This window comes from Cyprinus carpio, chromosome B5, assembly GCF_018340385.1.
Source record: "Cyprinus carpio isolate SPL01 chromosome B5, ASM1834038v1, whole genome shotgun sequence".
NCBI classification, from domain to species: domain Eukaryota; kingdom Metazoa; phylum Chordata; class Actinopteri; order Cypriniformes; family Cyprinidae; genus Cyprinus; species Cyprinus carpio.
The window spans coordinates 30,671,211-30,692,385 of record NC_056601.1 but is presented as its reverse complement, the minus strand read 5'-3'; the positions used below and the strand labels follow the sequence as shown (position 1 = coordinate 30,692,385).

At 35.9% G+C, this 21,175-nt stretch overlaps 2 protein-coding genes across 5 annotated transcripts; one reads left to right on the top strand and one right to left on the bottom strand.

Annotated features, from left to right (window-relative positions):
* Positions 1–748: 748 nt before the first annotated feature.
* rnft2 (ring finger protein, transmembrane 2) lies at positions 749–15,732 on the bottom strand. 4 transcript variants are annotated; one of them, XM_042723109.1, is made up of 11 exons: positions 14,947–15,111; positions 14,152–14,268; positions 13,748–13,825; positions 12,140–12,495; positions 10,849–10,925; positions 10,553–10,653; positions 9,636–9,789; positions 2,283–2,432; positions 1,985–2,050; positions 1,314–1,415; positions 749–1,056 (listed from the first exon to the last, which is right to left on the bottom strand). In XM_042723109.1, the coding sequence occupies exons 2-11, from the start codon at positions 14,187–14,189 to the stop codon at positions 922–924; spliced, it is 1,257 nt and encodes a 418-aa protein (XP_042579043.1). In that variant the 5' UTR covers positions 14,190–14,268; positions 14,947–15,111; the 3' UTR covers positions 749–921. The 4 variants fall into 4 exon arrangements, with proteins under 4 accessions (XP_042579043.1, XP_042579042.1, XP_042579044.1 ...); XM_042723108.1 differs by lacking the exons at positions 14,152–14,268; positions 14,947–15,111 and adding an exon at positions 15,594–15,732; XM_042723110.1 differs by lacking the exons at positions 14,152–14,268; positions 14,947–15,111 and adding an exon at positions 15,413–15,552.
* On the top strand, positions 15,582–21,060 carry spring1 (SREBF pathway regulator in golgi 1). The gene is made up of 5 exons (XM_019070676.2): positions 15,582–15,719; positions 16,853–17,106; positions 17,443–17,594; positions 20,243–20,356; positions 20,511–21,060. Exons 2-5 carry the CDS (start codon positions 16,905–16,907, stop codon positions 20,592–20,594), a joined length of 552 nt encoding a protein of 183 aa, XP_018926221.1. The 5' UTR covers positions 15,582–15,719; positions 16,853–16,904; the 3' UTR covers positions 20,595–21,060.
* Positions 21,061–21,175: the final 115 nt, after the last annotated feature.

Genomic DNA, 21,175 nt, shown 5'->3' with positions numbered 1-21,175 from the left:
CTAGATGAGTTTGTTTCTTCATCAGAACAGATTTGGAGAAATGTACTGTAGCATTACATCACTTTCTCACCAATGGATCCTCTGCAGTGAATGGGTGCCGTCAGAATAAGAATCCAAGGAGATTATAGATGTAGATTATCCTACTACAAATAATCCACACCACTCCAGCCCATCAATTAACATCTTGTGAAGTGAAAAGATACATGTTTGTTAGAAACAAATCCATCATTAAGACATTTTAACTTTAAACCATTGTTTCTGGCCCAAGATAAATCCATGAAAGTAACACTTCTACCAATATTTTTATATATATATATTATATATATACAAAAAAAAAAAAAATATATTTTTATATATATATTTCTTTATTAATTTGGGTTGAGTTTTTTTCTTCAGATTGATATGCTGTGCATATTTCTCTCCTTATTCAAACGAGATGAACCTTTTTTGGGGTAAGAATTTTTTTGTTTATGGTTTTTTTTTGATTGATTTGGTGTGTGTTTTTTTATGGACTGGAGTCAAGTGAATTATTGTGATATTTTTATCAGCAGTTTGGATTCTCATTCTGACGGCACCCATTTACTGCAGAAGATCCACTGGTGAGCAAGTGATGTAATGCTACATTTCTCCAAATCTGTTCTGATGAACTATTTCTTTAAGTTTAATAGCTTGAACAAAAACAAAAAAGTGTTACAAAACAAGTTTTACGTGTTGAAAAACAGGTATAAGAAGACAAAAAACACTTATCTTTGTTATCAGACATAATGTAATGGTGCAACTGTACATTACATTCAATGACATAACATATTGTCCCACTTCCCTTTATACAACATTACAAACAGGAACATCTTATGCACGGTAAACAAGTTTAATCTGATTCAAGTGGACCTCAAAACCTTCATCATTCCGCTGGGTCTCCATTCAGTAGATCTGAAAGTGTGCCGACGTTGTGCCATCCTTCCAGTTGCGTGGAGTTTCCACCACAGTTGAGCGACACAACGGACACGTCCTCTCCCGGTCAAACCACAGGCATAAACACTCCTCACAGAACACATGCTGCAGAAAGACATTTACACTCAGCAACTCCTTCAATAACGTTTAAACAGCATCCAAGGATGCTACTCGTGAAGTTGAGAGTGTGCAAATCTGGGGTGGAATTATTCCTAGAATTCCATTTGTGTTTCATTTAATCGGAATCAAATGAAAATGTCAGCTAAATGACTACTGTCATCATTCAAATCTGGGTCATTGTGGTCTGAGGCTGATGTGCTGAATCACATCCTGTTTTATTTGAAAGCTTAAAGGTCTTGTACCTGACAGAGCAGTGCGATTGGCTCTCTGAAGTCAGACTGGCAGATCGCACACACATCCCCGGCCTCACTGCACTGCTGAGCACTGGCTCTCGTACCGTAACTCTGTGAAACACATGCATTTATTTGATCAAAAATACAGTCAAAACCGAAATATTATTACCATTTAAATAGTAATAAGTCGTGGCCTAGTGGTTAGAGAGTTTGACTCCTAACCCTAAGGTTGTGGGTTCGAGTCTCGGACCGGCAATACCACGACTGAGGTGCCCTTGAGCAACCCCCAACTGCTCCCCGGGCGACGCAGCATAAATGGCTGCCCACTGCTCTGGGTGTGTGTGTGTGTGTGCACTTTGGATGGGTTAAATGCAGAGCACGAATTCTGAGTATTGGTCACCATACTTGGCTGTATGTCACGTCATGTCATGTGTGTGTGTTAAAATGCAATTGATACCCGTGATGCAAAGCTGAATTTATGGTATCATTAGTGTCACATGACCCTTCAGAAATGCTAATTTGCTGCTCAAGAAACATTTATTACTATTATTAATGTTGAAAACAACTTTTGCTGCTGGTTAATTTTGGTTAATTTTTGTAGACATATATATACATGCTAATATTTAAATAATATATTTAAATATTTATTTTAACAATGTCTAGGAGCACACAGCACTCACCTGTGAGCTACAGAGAATGACGAATGCTTTTCGAATGCCAGATATCCTTCCACACAAATCAAATGACTGGAAAAGAACAAAATAGCAATTTAATGCCACACACACACACACACACAAAAGATTACCTGAATAATGAGCTCTGAAAAAGATATTTTGAAAGGTTCTGAAGTGCAACGCCACATGAAATTTATCTCACTTTTTTGAAAAGCTATGAAAAAACCCTCTAACAAAAATAAAAAAGGATAAAAAAAAAACAACAACTCATCATTAATGTAAGAGATACAATCAGATTGGCTACCTTACAAAGACTGTAGATGATAATCAGCGTTGCCCCAAGGAAGTAGCTGCTGGATGGATCTTCACCCATGATGTACTTGTACCACAGCTGGATGGGAACCAAAGCTCTGAAGAGTTGACTCAGCTCCTCTATGAGCAGATAAAACTTCCCCTGCAAATTCACACACATATACAGATCTATATCCAACGGTTGATCAGAGGCTCCAGCCTGATATGAAAGAATTCTTCTGCAGTGGTAGAGCAGCTCAGACATCCTCTATAAAAGGTTAAAAAGATTCAAATCAACCACAAGAGCTGTTATCAAGATTAGTGTTTCTATAATTGCCATCTCTAATCAGTGTGCAGTGAGATGCTATACTGTGTATTTTAGCAAACCGGAAACATTGTATCAAACTATCAGAACTATCAGGACCAGATCTGTTCAATAATAATAATAATAAAAAGTATAATAATTACTGCTATAATAATACAGTAGGTACGTAAAGTATTCAGACCCCCTTAAATTTTTCACTCTTTGTTATATTGCAGCCATTTGCTAAAATCATTTAAGTTCTTTTTTTTTTCCCTCATTAATGTACACACAGCACCCCATATTGACGGAAAAACACAGAATTGTTGACATTTTTGCAGATTTATTAAAAAGAAAAACTGAAATATCACATTGGTCCTAAGTATTCAGACCCTTTGCTGTGACACTCATATATTTAACTCAGGTGCTGTCCATTTCTTCTGATCATCCTTGAGATGGTTCTTCACCTTCATTTGAGTCCAGCTGTGTTTGATTTTACTGATTGGACTTGATTAGGAAAGCCACACACCTGTCTATATAAGACCTTACAGCTCACAGTGCATGTCAGAGCAAATGAGAATCATGAGGTCAAAGGAACTGGCTGAAGAGCGCAGAGACAGAATTGTGGCAAGGCACAGATCTGGCCAAGGTTAAAAAATATCTGCTGCACTTAAGGTTCCTAAGAGCACAGTGGCCTCCATAATCCTTAAATGGAAGACGTTTGGGACGACCAGAACCCTTCCTAGAGCTGGCCGTCAGCCAAACTGAGCTATCGGGGGAGAAGAGCCTTGGTGAGAGAGGTAGGTAAAGAAGAACCCAAAGATCACTGTGGCTGAGCTCCAGAGATGCAGTCGGGAGATGGGAGAAAGTTGGTAGAAAGTCAACCATCACTGCAGCGCCCTCCACCAGTCTGGGCTTTATGGCAGAGTGGCCCGACGGAAGCCTCTCCTCAGTGCAGGACACATGAAAAAACACCTGAAGGAATCCAAGATGGTGAGAAATAAGATTCTCTGGTCTGATGAGACCAAGATAGAACTTTTTGACCTTAATTCTAAGTGGTATGTGTGGAGAAAACCAGACACTGCTCATCACCTGTCAACTACAGTCCCAACAGTGAAGCATGGTGGTGGCAGTATCATGCTGTGGGGGTGTTTTTCAGCTGCAGGGACAGGACGATTGGTTGCAATCGAGGGAAAGATGAATGTGGCCAAGTACAGGGATATCCTGGACGAAAACCTTCTCCAGAGTGCTCAGGACCTCAGACTGGGCCGAAGGTTCACCTTCCAACAAGACAAAGACCCTAAGCACACAGCTAAAAATAACAAAGGAGTGGCTTCACAACAACTCCGTGACTGTTCTTGAATGGCCCAGCCAGAGCCCTGACTTAAACCCAATTGAGCATCTCTGGAGAGACCTGACAATGGCTGTCCACCAACATTTACCATCTGACCTGACAGAACTGGAGAGGATCTGCAAGGAGGAATGGCAGAGGATCCCCAAATCCAGGGTGTGAAAAAACTTGTTGCATTCTTTCCCAAAAAAGACTCATGGCTGTATTAGATCAAAAGGGTGCTTCTACTAAATACTGAGCAAAGGGTCTGAATACTTAGGACCATGTGATATTTCTTTTTTAATAAATCTGCAAAAATGTCAACAATTCTGTGTTTTTCTGTCAATATGGGGTGCTGTGTGTACATTAATGAGGAAAAAAAATTAACTTAAATGATTTTAGCAAATGGCTGCAATATAACAAAGAGTGAAAAATTTATGTACCCACTGTATATGCATTATTATTTTTATTACTATTATTATCCAAAAAGTTTATTAAATCATACAGGATTGTTCTTCATACAGAATTTTCATGATTCTTTGATGAATAGAATGATCCAAAGATCAGCATTTATCTGAAATTAAAAAAAACTAAAACAAAAAAGCCTTTTTTGGGTTTCAATTGAAATCAAAGAATAAATTAATAAATAAATTGAAATCACATGATTAAATTACATTTTATACATTCAAATAGAAAACAGTTCTTTTAAATAGTAAAAATATTTCTAAATTTGACAGTTTTTGCTGTACTTTGGATCAAAAAAATACAGGCTTGGTGAGCAGAAGAGACTTCTTTAAAACATTAAAAATGGTACTGTTAAAAATCTTTTGACTGGTAGTGTATATATTTTAATAATTCTAATTCTCCCCAGCTGTTTTCAACATAATAATTATAATAATAATAAATGTTTTTTGAGCAGTGAATCAGAATATTTGAATAATTTTTGAAGGATCATGTGACTGGAGTAACGATACTAAAAATTCTGCTTTGAAATCACAGCAATAAATGACATTTTAAAATATATTTTACATATTTTAAATTACCTTGATTTTTAATTTTTCTGAGCACTGTATAAAACAGCTAGCATAGTAATATGTGACCCTGCACCACAAAACCAGTCATAAGGGTCAATTTTTCAAAACTGAGATTTATACATCATCTGAAATCAAGATACAACTATTTGAAAATCTGGAATCTGAGGGTGCAAAAAAATCTAAATATTGAGAAAATTGCCTTTGAAGTTGTCCAAATGAAGTTCTTAACAATGAATATTACTAATCGAAAATTAGGTTTTAATATATTTACAGTAGGAAATTTACAAAATATCTTCCAGGAACATGACTTTACTTAATATCCTAACGATTTTTGGCATAAAAGAAAAATCAATAATTTTGACCCATACAATGTATTTTTGGCCATTGCTACAGCTTCCAGCTATGACGGCCAACTGTTTAACAATATCTTTACAAACTGAGCGATACTCAAGCGCCGGCATGAGATGACAGCACTACAACAATCCACACATCCTTCCTGTAGCTGCATTTGAACAAGATCCCAGTCTCATCTCATCTGTTCGTTCATTAACTGTGAACATCTTACCCTCAAGCTTTAAAGACGCTGTGACATGGAGGGGGGTGTTCTTCTACCGAAATATGGCCACAGTCCAGCGCTCTGCGCTCTCCTGGCAATTTCACAGCATGGCAAACAAAACTGGCAGAAACGCAGTACACCTGCTACCCACATAAAATATAACAAGCCCACCCTTCCCAAACCCTAATCAGAACATTAGAAAAGTAGCGGGAGAGCTGTAAAACTCATCTAATTTCAGTGTCAAAGGGCAACACTCAAGGCTTTCTCTGCGTCTACACCCACAGAGAACAACACAACAAAACCAGAATGCTTCAAATACAACCAACAAAGCTCCTTGCTTGAAGCACAAAGAAAATATCAAGACATAAACAGGCCCATAAAATGCACCAGATATTTAAAATACATTGCCAAACGCTCCCTCTTTTTTTAACAGTTATCTAAATTTATATTTCAGAATATTCTATTCTAGGCTTCTTTAGTTGGGGTTGGCTCCTCTGCAGATGCCACAGTGACCTGTAGCTGTCAGATTATGCTTTTGCTGTCTCAGAGTCGAGTGTGGATGAAAGTGTGGCTCATATGAAGTGGGTTTTGATCAAAAAGCCTAAAATCAGCTCTGAAAACACTGAACATGAAGGAACCGACAACTTTGAAACTTGAATCATCTCCTGTGATAATAGACAGTTAAGAGCTGTATAATCCAACACAGGAACCAAAACTATTCAGGCAGAGCATTTATTGTGTTATGATATTTATAGCTATTTATAAGCAATAAATGTATTATTAAAATTAAATCAACATCTATAATTGTTTATGTTTATGATTTATTTTGACTAATTAAAAAATATTTTGCTTGGTAAAGATGAAATAAGTGAAAACTAAACTGTTGCAAGGATGACATCAACCACCTAGCAACTACTCAGAATACCTTAGCAACCAATGAAAAAAAAAAGGAATTTTTTTTTTTTTTAGGAAAATGCACAACAGTGCACGATACAGAGTTTTATAGAAGAAACTGTTTAGATTTTTTTTTTTTTTTACAAAAGATTTCTATTTCAAATAATTTTTTTTTTTTTTTTCTGTTTTTTAAAATATTGTGAAAAAAAAAAAAAAAAAAATCACAGCACAGTTTTCAGCACAGATAATAATAAGAAATCAGCACATCAGAACAAGTTCTGACACTGAAAACTCAGCTCTGATCACAGGAATAAATTACAATTTAAAATATATTAAAATAAATAACCGTAATAACATTTTACAATAAAAATACTGTAAAAACAGAAATAATCAAATCACTGCAGCCTTCAAAAATACTGAAAAATGTTTCTGACCTCAAACGTTTGAATGGTAGTGCATGAATAATAAATAAAATGTATTATTATTCACAAAGGTCTTTGTATCTCAGTTTGGTCAGTTCTAGTTAATAACTAATCCTGGCTCCACAATCATCTTGTGAAATTCCAGATGAATGTCTCAAGTCGTAATCACCCACATCAAGTGCTGATGCCTGACACTAGTCACAGCACAGGATGCATAATGACTTGTTGGACTCCACCTGACAGCGATTAATCACCCTGTTGGGGAGCTTGCTAGCTGACTGACGGAGATCTGTAACCTCCGAACGCAAGCAATTCATCTTAGCCAGAGTCCCTGCAGCCCTGTACTCGCTCACACTTAGCGATTAGACAAACAGGAGTTGGAATCCATCCAACTACTGAAAAGTTGGGCCAACTGCATCATGGGGGAGTGACACATTTCCTCTAAGACTTAACAGCCGTGTCCGTGATTTCAAAACAACAATGAAGAAAACAATTATCGAACACACGAGGAGGTCCTCAGGGTGGGAAACGGTTTAATTTATCGAAAGGCAACATAAGAAATGTTAAAACTTTTTTTGCATCTGTTTCTCATATGGGAGCCTTGGGTTTGAATCTGACGCTCATTCCCCAACTATTCTCTCCATCAGTTTCAATTCACAAAATAATGCACTGAAGTCATCTTGAAAGTCATCAGAATTTAGAGCATGTCAATTAAATAATAATGGCAGAAGCAAACTAATATTGGCCATAATAAAGTTTATCAATTTAAATTGATAATATATTTAAATTAAATATTATTTTCAGAAGCAAACTAATATTGGCCATAATAAAGTTTATAAAAAAATAATGATATATATATATATATATGTATGTATGTATGTATATATGTATATTTATATACATACACACACACACACACCCACACACACGTGTCTATGTGTGTGTATGTGTGTGTGTGTGTGTGTGTGTGTGTTTAAAGACAGAAGTAAGGAAATTTTTTGTGTTAATTAAAGAAGTATGGAAATTAGATAATTGAAAACTGAATTTTAAAAAAGTTTAAATTAAATTTATTAACACTTAAAAATGTGCTACAAGTGAAAAAGAGTGAAAAAATATAAAATGGTGTCTTGAACGTTTCATAACTATGACTTTTTTAATGTTTTAAAAAGAAGGCTCTTATGCTTACCAAGGCTATTTATTTGATCAAAAATACAGTAATATTGTGAAATATTATTATAATTTAAAATAACTGTTTTCTAATTAAATATATTTTAAAATGTAATTTATTCCTGTGATCTAAGCTGAATTTTCAGCATCATTACTCCAGTCTTCAGTGTCACATGATCCTTCAGAAATCATTCTAATATGCTGATTGTCTGCTCAAGAAATTGTAATTGTAATACTTTTTTTCAGGATTCTTTTAGTTTTTTATTCATTTATTTAATTTTTGTCAAATTATGATTGTCTTGAACCATTCCTGAATAAAAGTATTAATTTCTTTCAAAAATAAATTAAAACATTTCAATGGTAATATATCAACAAAATGTCTTGCATATCAGATATAAGCATCACGTTATTAAAAACAGTATTACAACTGGACTATTCTACCAACAGTGAAGTTTAAATAAAATAAATGATATTTTCCTATGTGCCTATACCGTTAGTAGTCAACAAGGCAGTTCACTAGGTTTCTCAGTCCTCACATCCGTGTGCACTGAAGTGTTGTGGACAGTGTGAGTTCATACTGACATGCACAGGCTTGCTGCTGCGATTATGCAAGAGGTTATACCGACATGTATGGATGCACGTGTATGTGTTGTGTCTTTGTAGCTGTGGTGATGCTGGACTTGGAAAGTCAGTGGAAAGCCTGACACATTGACCATGACATCAGTGCCTGAAAGTGTGCCACCTGGGCATGATACAAGGTTTAAGGGGGTGGGTATGGAGATGACTGAGGGTAAGTTCCAGGAACAGAGCATCAGAGGAACAGAAACTGTGTGCAAGTCAGATTATCCTGGCAGCTGCAGACGCAAAGTGTGTGTTTGAGTCGAACAAATGGTTCGGAGCGGGTTGCATACATTTGATTCTTCAATATTACAGAGTGTGATGGGTTTACAGAGCGGCTCCTGCTGTAATAGACTCATACTGTCACTCCAATGAATGTGTGATTGTGTAAGAGGATTTATTTTTTTTTTTTTTGTTTTTTGTGTGTGTGTGTGTGTGTTTCTTAGAGAGGTTGGGCCAATGAGCTCACATACTGTCTTCCAAGCAGCCAACCACACGATGTATGGAGAAACGGCACACTATTTTTTTTTTTTTTTTTTTTTGTTAGGTTGAACTTGCCCGTTTGAACTGGTACCTTGGAACAGACCTGGGATTTCCTCCCTGATCACAATCTCTCATCATGCTATAAAATGTAAAACAGAAAGACTACAGGGATTCCATACACTTAGATTGAACCTGCATGTTTTAGGCAGTTTTATTTGCCTTAGGACTGATTTAAAAATAATGCATTACAAACATATAGAAGAATGAAACATTCACCAAACAGAACTGACATGAATAAGTTCCACAAAACTAAAGGTTTCTGCAGTAGTCTGTATCTGTAATGTCAAATGACTGGAGTATGTTTTACAAGAAAGTACTGTTTCAGTTTTTCTACTTCAAAATTTCTTACTTTCTTCAGTTATTATTTGTGAAATTTACTAGCAATTTCGAAGTAAAAATTATTTCACAGAAAATCGGTTGACCAATATACTGTAGGACTGTACTTCTGACATGGAACACTAAAACAGTAGTAATGTAAAACATGGAATGTTGTCGTCTTACCCTGGACTTGAAAGCGAGGATCATTTTAGGTAGGAACAGTATGAGGCATTTGAGCTCGATGGTGAAATATTTCAGCACAAAATCTGTTATTCCAACAGCCCAGATCAGGTCAAAGAAATCATAACTGTTGATGTTTGGCCTTGCAAAAATAAGGCTGTGGGGGGGAATACACATATATTATTTTATTATAGCCATTTAGGATACTAATTTTTAAATATCAACGATATATATTTGCAATATACACTTATAATATTAATTTACAATACATTACTGTTCAAAAGTTTCTTTAGAAAGAAATTATTATATTTCTTAATCAAGAATGCATTAAATTGTTTCCATTTAAAATAAATGCTGTTCTTTTTGTTTCAACATTGGTAATCATAAGAAATGTTTCCTGAGCAACAAATCAGCATTTTAGAATGATTTCTGAAGAATCATGTGACACTCAAGACTTAAAATTTTACATAGTTCACATAGAACACAGTTCCTTTAAATTACAGTTTTACTGTATTTTGATCAAATAAATGCAGCCTTGGTGAGCATAAGAAACTTATTTCAAAAACATCTGAAAGGACATCCAACCTCAAACTTTTGAACGGTAGTGTATATGAAATAATAACAAAAAACAACTAAAAATGAAAACCAGTGAATGTTTTAATTCAGGAGATGATACAAATATGAATAACGAAAAATGATGGGAAACTAAATACTCACAAATGCTGATAAACACAAACATAAAATGAGAGATCACTCTGCAAAATGACAACATGGAGTAAATGAAATTTTTCAAATGAATAAGGCAAACAACAACAATGTCCATACAACATAAAATAACAAGATAACATTAAAGCAGATGGATGTATGATACATGTAATCAGTTATGATGGAGAGTCTGAAACTAATTAATGGGACTGCACCTGTTGTGAAGTTCCTCTGCGCTGAACGTGTAATACACATACACAATGTTGCCGGTGAGAAAGATCATAATCCAGAGAGTGGTGAACACAGACCTCTCCTCCTAAAAAAATACATCCATGCACAATGAGACACATCCAGCATCTTACCGACTCTAATACATCCATGCAGGTTCTGGTAAATATGTCGTGCTCGAGGTCAAATGCAAATGTCCCCAAGAGCAAAAGGGTAAATGCAGGAGCCGAAACAGTCAATAAATTAACTACAGCATAAAACAATGAACTGAACAGAATCTCACCCGCAATGCCACCTGATGCTTCAGCGTTGAGTTAGCAAAGGCAAATGTGCTGATCATTCCAATGCAAATAGCAATTCCTGAGAAATATAAAGAGAATCATAATAGAATCAGCACCTTGTATTTCACATGTACATATCACCTGAAAAGACACTGAACATTAACATCATTATAATATCCATTCCAACATAATGAAAACACCAGTGGCTTTACATTGCATATCAGAGAAAAACAATCTCAGTGTTAACAGCTGTGATTTTGACCCATGCCTTCAACAACAAAGGCATTTGATAATTTATTTCAACAACAAAGGCAGTGCTGAAAGCAGTTTTTAGCGAGGAGAATGAGGATAAAAGGGAATCCCCTCTGAAGCCATGTGACCATGGCCTTGAGCTCAGAGAGAGCAGGAGCTGGTGTAGAGACGTCATCACCTGGGAACAGGCAGTTATGGGAGATGTTTCAGGCTATATTGCTACATGCTGAGATATATAGCACTGCATTCAAAAACCGACTTTTTCTGCCTGCGTTGAAGTGACGTGACATACAGCCAAGTATGGTGACCCATACTCAGAATTCGTGCTCTGCATTTAACCCATCCAAAGTGCACACACACAGCAGTGAACACACTCACACCATGAACACACACCCGGAGCAGTGGGCAGCCATTTATGCTGCAGCGCCCGGGGAGCAGTTGGGGGTTTGGTGCCTTGCTCAAGGGTACCTCAGCTGTGGTATTGCTGGCCCGAGACTCGAACCCACAACCTTAGGAGTCAAACTCTCTAACCACTAGGCCACGACTTCCCCATTAAGACAAATTTAGCTTTTTAACACATTTTTTTATTTAATTTTGTCCTTTATGATATATGACAGAATAGGAGCAAACAAGAGCAAGGTTTTTATAGTTAACAAAATCTAAAACCATAAAAAACGTTACTTTAAATAAAATAAATGTTAACTAAAATAAAATATAATAATATAATACTACTTATAAATGACAAAAACACAACAAAATTATTAAATGTTAACTTCAAAGAAAATGGAAAATATAAATATATAAATTATATATACATTTTTTTGAAAGAAATTAATACTTTTATTTAACATGGATGCCTTAAATCGATCAAAAGTGACAGTAGAGATGTTTATAATGTTTAAAAAAACTATTTCAAATAAATACTGTTTTTTTAATCTTTCTATTCATGAAAAAAATCCTGAAAAAAATGTATCATGGTTTCCACAAAAACAGGTGAATGTTTTCAGCATTGATAATAATAAGAAACACACAAGCTCTTACTTCCGTCATCTCTACTCCCGTGTCTCTCAGCGGAGGTGGCCGCATGCAGGAGAGAAGAGTGGTGCTGGCCGGAGTGATGATGATGGTGCTGAGGAGGGCGAGGGAGATAATGTGGGTTCTCCGTCCGGTGAGAGCCTTCGTCCCTCGATGAGGACGCCATCTGGATGAAGACGTCCGGTGGAGAACCCAGAACCAGCCCCGCAGCCTGGAAGGGAGCTGAGGACACGTTCCCAGCAGAGACACCCACCAGACCAGAGAAGAGCTGCTGGGACGGAGTAGGAGAGTCTGGCTTCAGACAGTCGAACACTCCTCCTTCATCAAGACTGCTCTCTGAACCGAGAGTTTGACTTCTGTTCCTGCAAAACAACAAGAAAGCAGGCTGCATTTACACTGCCAGGCCTAATGCACGGTCTGATTTATTTTGTATTTTTTTGGAGTGCTGGGCTTTCAATACAGCTCATAACTACATAACATCAACGTGATTGCTCTAAAAGATAATTGGACAAAATAAACAAAACTAATAAATGGAAACAAACAAAACAGAGGTAATATTAAAAATGAAATACGTCTCATTTGTTAAAATTAGATATTTATTTTTAAATAAGCCTCTTATACTCACCAAGGCTGCATTTATTTGATTAAAAAATAAATAGATGTCGAGTAATGTTGTGAAATATTATTATAATTGAAAATAACTGTTTTCTATTTGGCAATATTTTAAAATGCCAGTGTGACATGATACTTTAGTTTAGAAATCATTCTAATATGCTTAATTTTTATCGGTACTTAATTATTAGCAATGGTTCCTATTATTATTATCAATGTTGAATACAGTTTTTGCTGCTTAATATTTTTGAGGAAATTGTAATGCACATTTTTTTTTTTTTTGTGTTTTTTGATGAAAATACAATTCAAAAGAGCAGCATATATTTGAAATAGAAATCTTTTGTAACTTTATACAGTATATGTCTTTACTATCATGTCTGTTTAATTTAATACGTCCTTGCTGAATAAAAGTATTGACTTCTTTCTTTCTTCTTTTTTTAATCTTACTTACCATAAACATTTGGAAGGTTGTGCATCACGGTTTCCACAAAAATATTAAGAAACAAAATCTGTTTCAGCATTGATAGTAAATATGAATCAGCATACTAGCATGAATTCTGAAGGATCATGTGACACTGAAGACTAGCGTTCAAATAGAAAACAGCTAATTTAAATTGTAATAATATTTTTATGATTTTGCGATCAAATAAATGCAGCCTTGGTGAGCAATAAGTGACTTTTCAAAAACATTGCAAAATCTTAATTATTTCAAACATTTAAGCAACTAAGGTAACACAATATTAATTGCTTTGTATCTAATTTCTAACTTCTCATGTGTACTTGCTCAGTGATTAAAATGCATTTAGTCACTTTACCTTAGTCTGTTTGTCATGTTACAGTCACTTAACTGGTGAAGCTGGTTAACTAAGGATGGTTCAGGTTAGAAAGCCTAATGCTGAAACCAAATGCTGGTGACCAGATAAATCATTGTTTTAGTAGGATGGGAATGAAATTAGTCTTAAAAAATGTATACATGTTTAGACTAGATGATTAAAATCCAACCTTTCTGGCGGCATGCCTTCAGTGTTGCTGCTGTGGCGTCTCTGCATGGCACTCACTTTATCACCAGGAGTTCCAAAACTGAAACATAGATTTATGAAAAATGTTGTAAAAACTTCAGCCTATCAAAGTATGTACATACAACAATACAAATTAAATTGTACAAAAGGACATACAATTGTTGTGACTATTGTGACACATAAAAGCAATAGAAAATGTTTCGATTATGAAAGGGATAGTTCATATGTAAGGGATAGTTCATGTGACTTCATCTCTTCTGTGGAAAAAGAGAAGTTTAGCAGCCAGTATAATGAGCTACTTTCTTCCATACAATGAAACTGTGACAAGGGGCTTTCATACCCCATAAACTCTATTTAAAAAAAAAAAAAAGAAGTAGTGGTCCATACTGCTTTGTGGGTGTATTTCTGGTCTTCCGAAGCCACATGATATCTCTGTGTAACAGGCTGAAACTGTATTATTCGCTGAAAATCTTGCATGACAGCCAAAGTCACCTTTCTCTGTCACTTAATGGAAAAGAGCAGCTTAGACATACAACTGTGAGTAACTCCTATTCTGTCCCACAGAAGAAAGCCAGTCATAAGCATTTCAAAAGACACAAGTGAGTAAATGATGTGAGAAATGTCATCAGTGGGTGTAAGAAAGATAAATCATGAGGTATGTATGTATACATGTATGTATGTATGTATGTATCTATGTATGAACGCAAGTAAGCGATAGATAGATAGATAGATAGATAGATAGATAGATGGATAGATGGATAGATGGATAGATAGATGGATAGATAGATAGATAGATAGATACCAAATTGCTGTATTTTAGCATATACTTTTGTTTATAATAGTATACTATAGTATACTATAGTATAGTATAGATAGATAGATAGATAGATAGACAGATATGTATTTTAGCATATACTTTTGTTTATAATAGTATAGATAGATAGATAGATAGATAGATAGATATTTTTCTGTTGAAAGAAAGACTACTGTGATAATTACAGTTTCACAGATTAAATTTTTAGTGGTGAAGAAAATAATAACTATAGTAACTATATTATTTTAGGACAAAATAATATTTCTACATTATTGAAACAAGGACTGAACATGAGGCTTTGAATGATGAATTGTGCTTTCGATTCAAACGCCCATCTAATGTCTTAGAAGCGAGCGGAATCATCTTACCTTCACCATAGCTTACAACTGACACGCACAAATGAATCTTTAACCGCTGTTTTTCGCGATAATCTTTAACATAGACCTCAGAAAAGTCAAAGCATCACTCGATGCAGGATGTGGAGCGGATGTGAAGCCATTTGTTTCCGGAAGTACACAAGGTGGGCAGCCAATCACGTCGCGTCGTTGCTCCGCATTTCCGCATGGAGAGAGAGCTGTTGTTGTGCAGCTTGTTTTCTGCAACACTTCATTTTTAAACAATTTACTATCTAAACCAATAATCTCATAATATACCTGTGATCGCGAACATTAGAATCGATTAATTAGATTGACCCGCGCAAGTTTTAATCGAACTGATAACAGACTGGTTTTGTTTGTTTTTGCAGCTCCGTCTGTCAGTATGAGACATATCAATGTATAATCTTCATTCTGAGTATTTCATGCATAAAATGGGTTAAATGTTTATAAAACTCACTGTTTGACAACTAACGACGGCAATCGATCTCTACTGTAGGCCTGTGTCGAATAACGGTGTCATACAGTATTCTCCAGCCGATCGCTGCCAGTGACAGTGAGTGTAGGTGATGCAAGAGATGCTGGATCTCTCTGTCTGAGATCACCAGTGCTGTTTATTTAGCTCCATCGCATCTTACTACCTGGACCTGGTGCACATCCAGAAGAACGCCTCCATGGTGTTCCGGCGGCTCTTGCGCAAGCGCTGGGTTCTGGGGGTCGTGTTCGGATTGTCGCTCATCTACTTTCTCACCAGCACCCTCAAACAGGTTTGTAGCGATGCTGCTGTGTCCCCACTAGGGAGGAACCAAGATGTTATTTTGCCTTTGGTATTTTGCCTTTTTTTTTTTTACATGTCTCTTATGCTCAACAAGAGTGCATTTATTTATTATTATTATTATTATTATTAATAATAATAATAATAATAATAATAATAATAATAATAATAAAAGTAGCGTAAAATTGTAAAATACTATTACAATTCCAAATAACAGTTTTTATTGCAATATATTTTACAATGTAATTTATTCCTGTGATGCAAAGCTGGATTTTCAGCATCATTACTCAAGTCTTCAGTGTCACATGATCCTTCAGAAATCGTTCTAATATGCTGATTTGCTGCTCAGTTACTATTGATGATAAATTATTAAAAAATATTCTTCTTATTACCAAACAGCATTTGCTTTGTTTCTTTTTTTATTTATTTAAAAAAAATAAAAATAGTAGATTTCCAATTTTCAGGATTATTTGACGAATAGAATGTTTGGAAAAACAGCATTCATTTGCAATCTTTTGTAATATAAATGTCTTTACTGTCATTTTTCATCAATTTAACATGCTCTTGCTGAATAAAAGGATTCATTTCTTAAATGGTTGGTAGAGTATCATGGTTTACATAAGCAGCAAGTGATACAATAATTCAGCACTGCTAATAATATTAATAATAATAAATGTTTCTTGTACAGCAAATCAGCATATTGGAATGATTTCTGAAGGATCATGTGACACTGAAGACTGGAGTAATGATGCTGAACATTTAACTTTTCCATCACAGGAAATGGATTACATTTTACAATGTATTCAAAAAGAAAAGAGTTACTTAAAATTATAATATTCCACAATATTACCGTTTTATTGTATTTGTGATCAAATAAATACAGCCTTGGTGAGCATAAGAGATGTCATTCAAAAACATTTAAAAAATCTTAATTATTACAGTCTTTTGACTGTTGAATATTTCATCCCAATTACACATCCACTATGAAAACATCATTTAACTGTTTACATTTTTTTTTTTTAAGTGCTCTATTCCCTGACATTGTTCTAATCAGACTGATGATACAAATAATACACTGAATGAATACTGATGTGGTGCTATTTGTGCATGATTTGTTCTCACCAGGCTCCTGAAGTAGCTCAGCTCAACACCACTCCTGAGAGGTAATGAAGCATACATGTATAATGCCAAAGGAATGATATTTTTGTTTGTGGCGTATTGTGTACAGGAGGAGCGAACCATCCATGATCGGAACCTCCTGGAGGTGAGGGATCCTCACATACAGTGGAAGGTCAAGTTCCTCCTGGGCAACAGCAGCAGGCAGATCTCTCAGTGCAGAAACTCCATTCAGGGAAAGATCCTTCTCACGGATGAACTGGGTAAGTGATGGGGATAAAATGTTTAATATATAGTGGTCAACATTTGAAGTGGATCAAAAAAAGTTCATCAAAGTTGTCCTAAGACATGAACGCATTTTGGTTTTAAAGATAAATGATAAATGGCTTTTAAAGATGTATATTGTATTTGAAATCTACACATGCGTGTAACAAAATTATATTTTAAATGTGTACTTAAATGTGTACTTTAGCTGTCTTTCCACTATTAGTTATGTAAACAAAATAGCCTAAAATCTCAAAATTGACATGCAGTTTCAATGCTTTAATTTGCAACTCAAACTGTTGTTTTTGTGTATGTTCACTTTTCTTTCTCTGCAGGTTATGTGTGTGAGAGGAAAGATTTATTGGTGAATGGATGTTGTAATGTTAATGCTCCCAGCTCAAGCCAGTATGTCTGTAAGAGCTGTCTGGCCAATGGCTGTTGTAGCGTCTACGAGTACTGCGTTTCCTGCTGCCTCCAACCAGATAAGGTACTTCAAACATCATATCTTTATTTTATTGTTAATATTACACAAGTGTTTGAATTTCTTTAAAAAAGTCTGTCATTCACAGTAAATCCAAATAAGTTGGCAAAACATTTCTATAGCTTAAGAAAAAATGTCAGGTGTTGAGTTTGTTGTACTTGTGTTTTAATTTTAATAAAAGTAAGTACATGTAAGTATCTTCTGTAGCTTCTGAATGGCAGTACTAAAAAAAAAAAAAGAAAAAAAAAAAAAAGATATTTAGGCAAAATAAGAAAAATCTCCACTCGGTTCAAAAGTTTTCAACCCCCTGGCTCTTAATGCATGGTTTTTCCTTCTGGAGCATCAGTGAGCGTTTGAACCTTCTGTAATAGTTGCATATGAGTCCCTTAGTTGTCCTTATTGTGAAAAGATGGATCTTAAAATCATACAGTCATTGTTGGAAATGGTTCAAATGCACAAATATGCTGGAAACCAAAAGAATTTTATGGGACCTGAAGGATTTTTCTGAAGAGCAGCAGGCAGTTTTACTGTTCAGGACAAACAAGGAACTCATGAACAACTATCACTAAACAAAAAACACACAGCTGTGGATCATTCAGGTAACAACACAGTATTAAGAATCAAGGGGATGTAAACTTTTGAAGGGGGTCATTTTTATGAATTCTACTATTATTTTCTCTTTTGGACTATATGTAAACATGCTTTATGTTAAATATCTTATTCAGGTCAGTACTAAATCAACAATAACATTTTGTATGATCCCTCTTATTTTGGTAAAATAATTAACATTTTGCAGATTCTGCAAGGTGTATGTAAACTTTTGACTTCAACTGTATGTATGTGTGTGTGTGTGTGTGTGTGTGTGTGTGTGTGTGTGTGTGTGTGTGTGTGTATATATATATAGTTCCTGTGACAATGGAATTATTTACTTTTTTTTTTCCCATCTTTCAGCACCAGTCACTAGGTCATTTGCAGTGTCATATAGTATTCAGTCTTTCTGTGGAATGCCACTTCAAAAATTTTGCAACTCGTTGTGGTTTGTATTTTCCGTTTAGTAAGCAAAATAGGAGAAATGTGTTGCAACATGTTCTGGACACACATAATGTATATGTACAGACACACACACGTAACATAATATATGCATATTTGTCACACTTGAATGATTCAGATCATCAAAGTAAGATAACCAGAGTAACCAGAGTAAATACAAAATGCAGTTTTGAAGTGATTATTTCATTTATTAAGGGTAAAAAGCTGCCCAAACTTCCCTGGCATTACGTGAAAAAGTAATTGCCACCTAAATCTAATAACTGGTTGTGTCACCCTTTGAAGCAACAACTGCAATCAAGCATTTGCAGTAACTGGAATGTAGTCTTTCACATCGCTGTGGAGGAATTTTGGCCCACTCTTCTTTGCAGAATTGTTTTAATTCAGCCACATTGGAGGGTTTTTCGAGCATGAATGGATCGTTTAAGGTCATGCCACAGCATCTCAATCGGATATAAGTCAGGACTTTGCCTTGGCCACTCCAAAACCATAATTCTGTTTTTCTTGAGCCATTCGGAGGTGGGCCTGCTGGTGTGCATTGTCCTGCTGCATAACCCAAGTGTGCTTGAGCTTGAGGTCACAAACTGACGGCCGGACATTCTCCTTCAAGGAGAGTGCAGAATTCATGGTTCAATCAATTATGGCAAGTCGTCCAGGTCCTGAAGCTGCAAAGCAGACCCAGACCATCACACTACCACCATGTTTGACTGCTGGTATGATGTTCTTTTTATGAAATGCTGTGTTGCTTTTATGCCAGATGTAACGAGACACACACCTTCCAAAAAGTTCAGTTTTTATCGCATCACTCCACAGAATATTTGCCCAAAAGTGGGGGATAATCAAGATATTTTTTGTCAAATGTGAGATGAGCTTTTGTGTTCTTTTTGGTCAGCAATGGCTTTTGCCTTGGAACTATCCCATGGATGCCTTTTGCCCAGTCTCTCTCTTATTGTTGAATCATGAACACTGAACTTAACTGAGGCAAGTGAGGCCTGCAGTTCTTTAGATGTTGTTCTGGGTTCATGACCTCCTGGATTAGTTGTTGTTGCGCTCTTAAAGTAATTTTGGTATGCCGTCCACTCCTGGGAAGGTTCTCCAATGTTCCAAGTTTTCTTCATTTATGGATAATGGCTCTGACCATGGTTCGCTGGAATCCCAAAGCCTTAGAAATGGCTTTATAACCCTTTCCAGACAGATACATGTCAACTATTTTGTCTCTTCTGTTCTTGAATTTCTTTATATCGCCGCATGATGTGTTGCTCCTTAAGCATGCTTCAATTTGTCAAGTGATTTCTTGATTCAACAGGTCTGGCAGTAATCAGGCCTGGGTGTGGCTAGTAAAATTTTACTCAGTTTGTGTGTGTGTTCAGTATGTTTGTATATATGGTAACAATTTTAGTTACCAGTGTGTCTTCAGTACAGCTGAAATGATGTAAATCTGTAAAAGTCTGTGATTGACAAAATTGCTATAAATGAATCTTGCATTTTTATGTTGATGACACTATTCTGACAACAACACTACTAGAAAACAAAATTAGGCCACATTCATTGGAAACTCCCCTCTGACATGAACTCTGTTTCTCTCTCTTCTGCTGTCTTCCCATCAGCAACCTCTTTTGGAGCGTTTTCTAAACCAAGCAGCAATAAGCTTCCAGAACCTCTTCACTTCTGTGGAAGATCATTTCGAGTTGTGTCTTGCCAAGTGTCGTACTTCCTCACAGGTGAGCATCATTCACTCTGAACGTTTCGGTTCAAAAATGAAAATAGTCTGCTTAAACTTAAGTATCTCACGTTGATGCCAGTCAATCAAAGCTGTTCACCATGTCATGTTTTAGCAGGCAGAAGTAAATCACTCTTGCTGTTGTCTTGTTTCAGAGCGTCCAACATGAAAACACCTACAGGAACTCGCAGGCGAAGTACTGCTACGGCGAGAGTCCACCAGAACTGCTGCCTATATGACTCTGTTTGCCACTGAACTGGCTTTGAATAATGAAGGAGATTTCTTGCAGGTCTTCTCAGGGGCCCCGATGGGCCAATAAATGAATAGTAATCTGAGTGCACAATCATAAAGACTTGAAAGAGACTTTACGCTGCATAAGTGCGTAGTGTCCCTTTTTACCTCATCAGTGACGATCATCTGGTCAAAGACTCTGCCCATTTCTTTTTTTTTCCGCTTGTCATGCTAAGATTAGGCCACTTTTTTGGTAACTTGGCTAATTTTATCTTTGGGTGGGATTCCAGGAGGAGTCATTGTGTTGTTGCTTCATGCAAAAAACACTCATGGAAACACATGGAATGCACCTCAGACAGTTTGACAGCACCCCCCACACCCAGGGTCTGTGTGAGCTCAGATTTATGTTTGCAATCTGCATGTCAACTACTATATGTTAATTTAATAAAGTAAATGTGATTTTCTGTAGCTTTACAATTGAGGATGTTTCTGTCATTCCAGACTTCTCTAATTATACAGAACGTCTTGGGTTAAATACAAGGTCATTTGTGGCATAATAAAAAGTTTGAATTTGCTCTTCCACTAATTA

What these genes read in the sequence shown, in the direction of transcription:
- rnft2 (XM_042723108.1), bottom strand. Translation starts at nt 15,691, where the DNA reads ATGAGCGACAATCCGAACACGACCCCCAGAACCCAGCGCTTGCGCAAG. An exon ending in GAAGGCATGCCGCCAGAAAG is followed by an intron (nt 12,496 to 13,747) that starts GTTGGATTTTAA and finishes GTTGTTTTGCAG; the next exon opens with GAACAGAAGTCAAACTCTCG. An exon ending in TCATCTACAGTCTTTGTAAG is followed by an intron (nt 2,051 to 2,282) that starts GTAGCCAATCTG and finishes GTTCTTTTCCAG; the next exon opens with TCATTTGATTTGTGTGGAAG.
- spring1 (XM_019070676.2), top strand. Translation starts at nt 16,905, where the DNA reads ATGTATAATGCCAAAGGAATGATATTTTTGTTTGTGGCGTATTGTGTA. An exon ending in GCTGCCTCCAACCAGATAAG is followed by an intron (nt 17,595 to 20,242) that starts GTACTTCAAACA and finishes TCTTCCCATCAG; the next exon opens with CAACCTCTTTTGGAGCGTTT. An exon ending in AGTGTCGTACTTCCTCACAG is followed by an intron (nt 20,357 to 20,510) that starts GTGAGCATCATT and finishes GTCTTGTTTCAG; the next exon opens with AGCGTCCAACATGAAAACAC.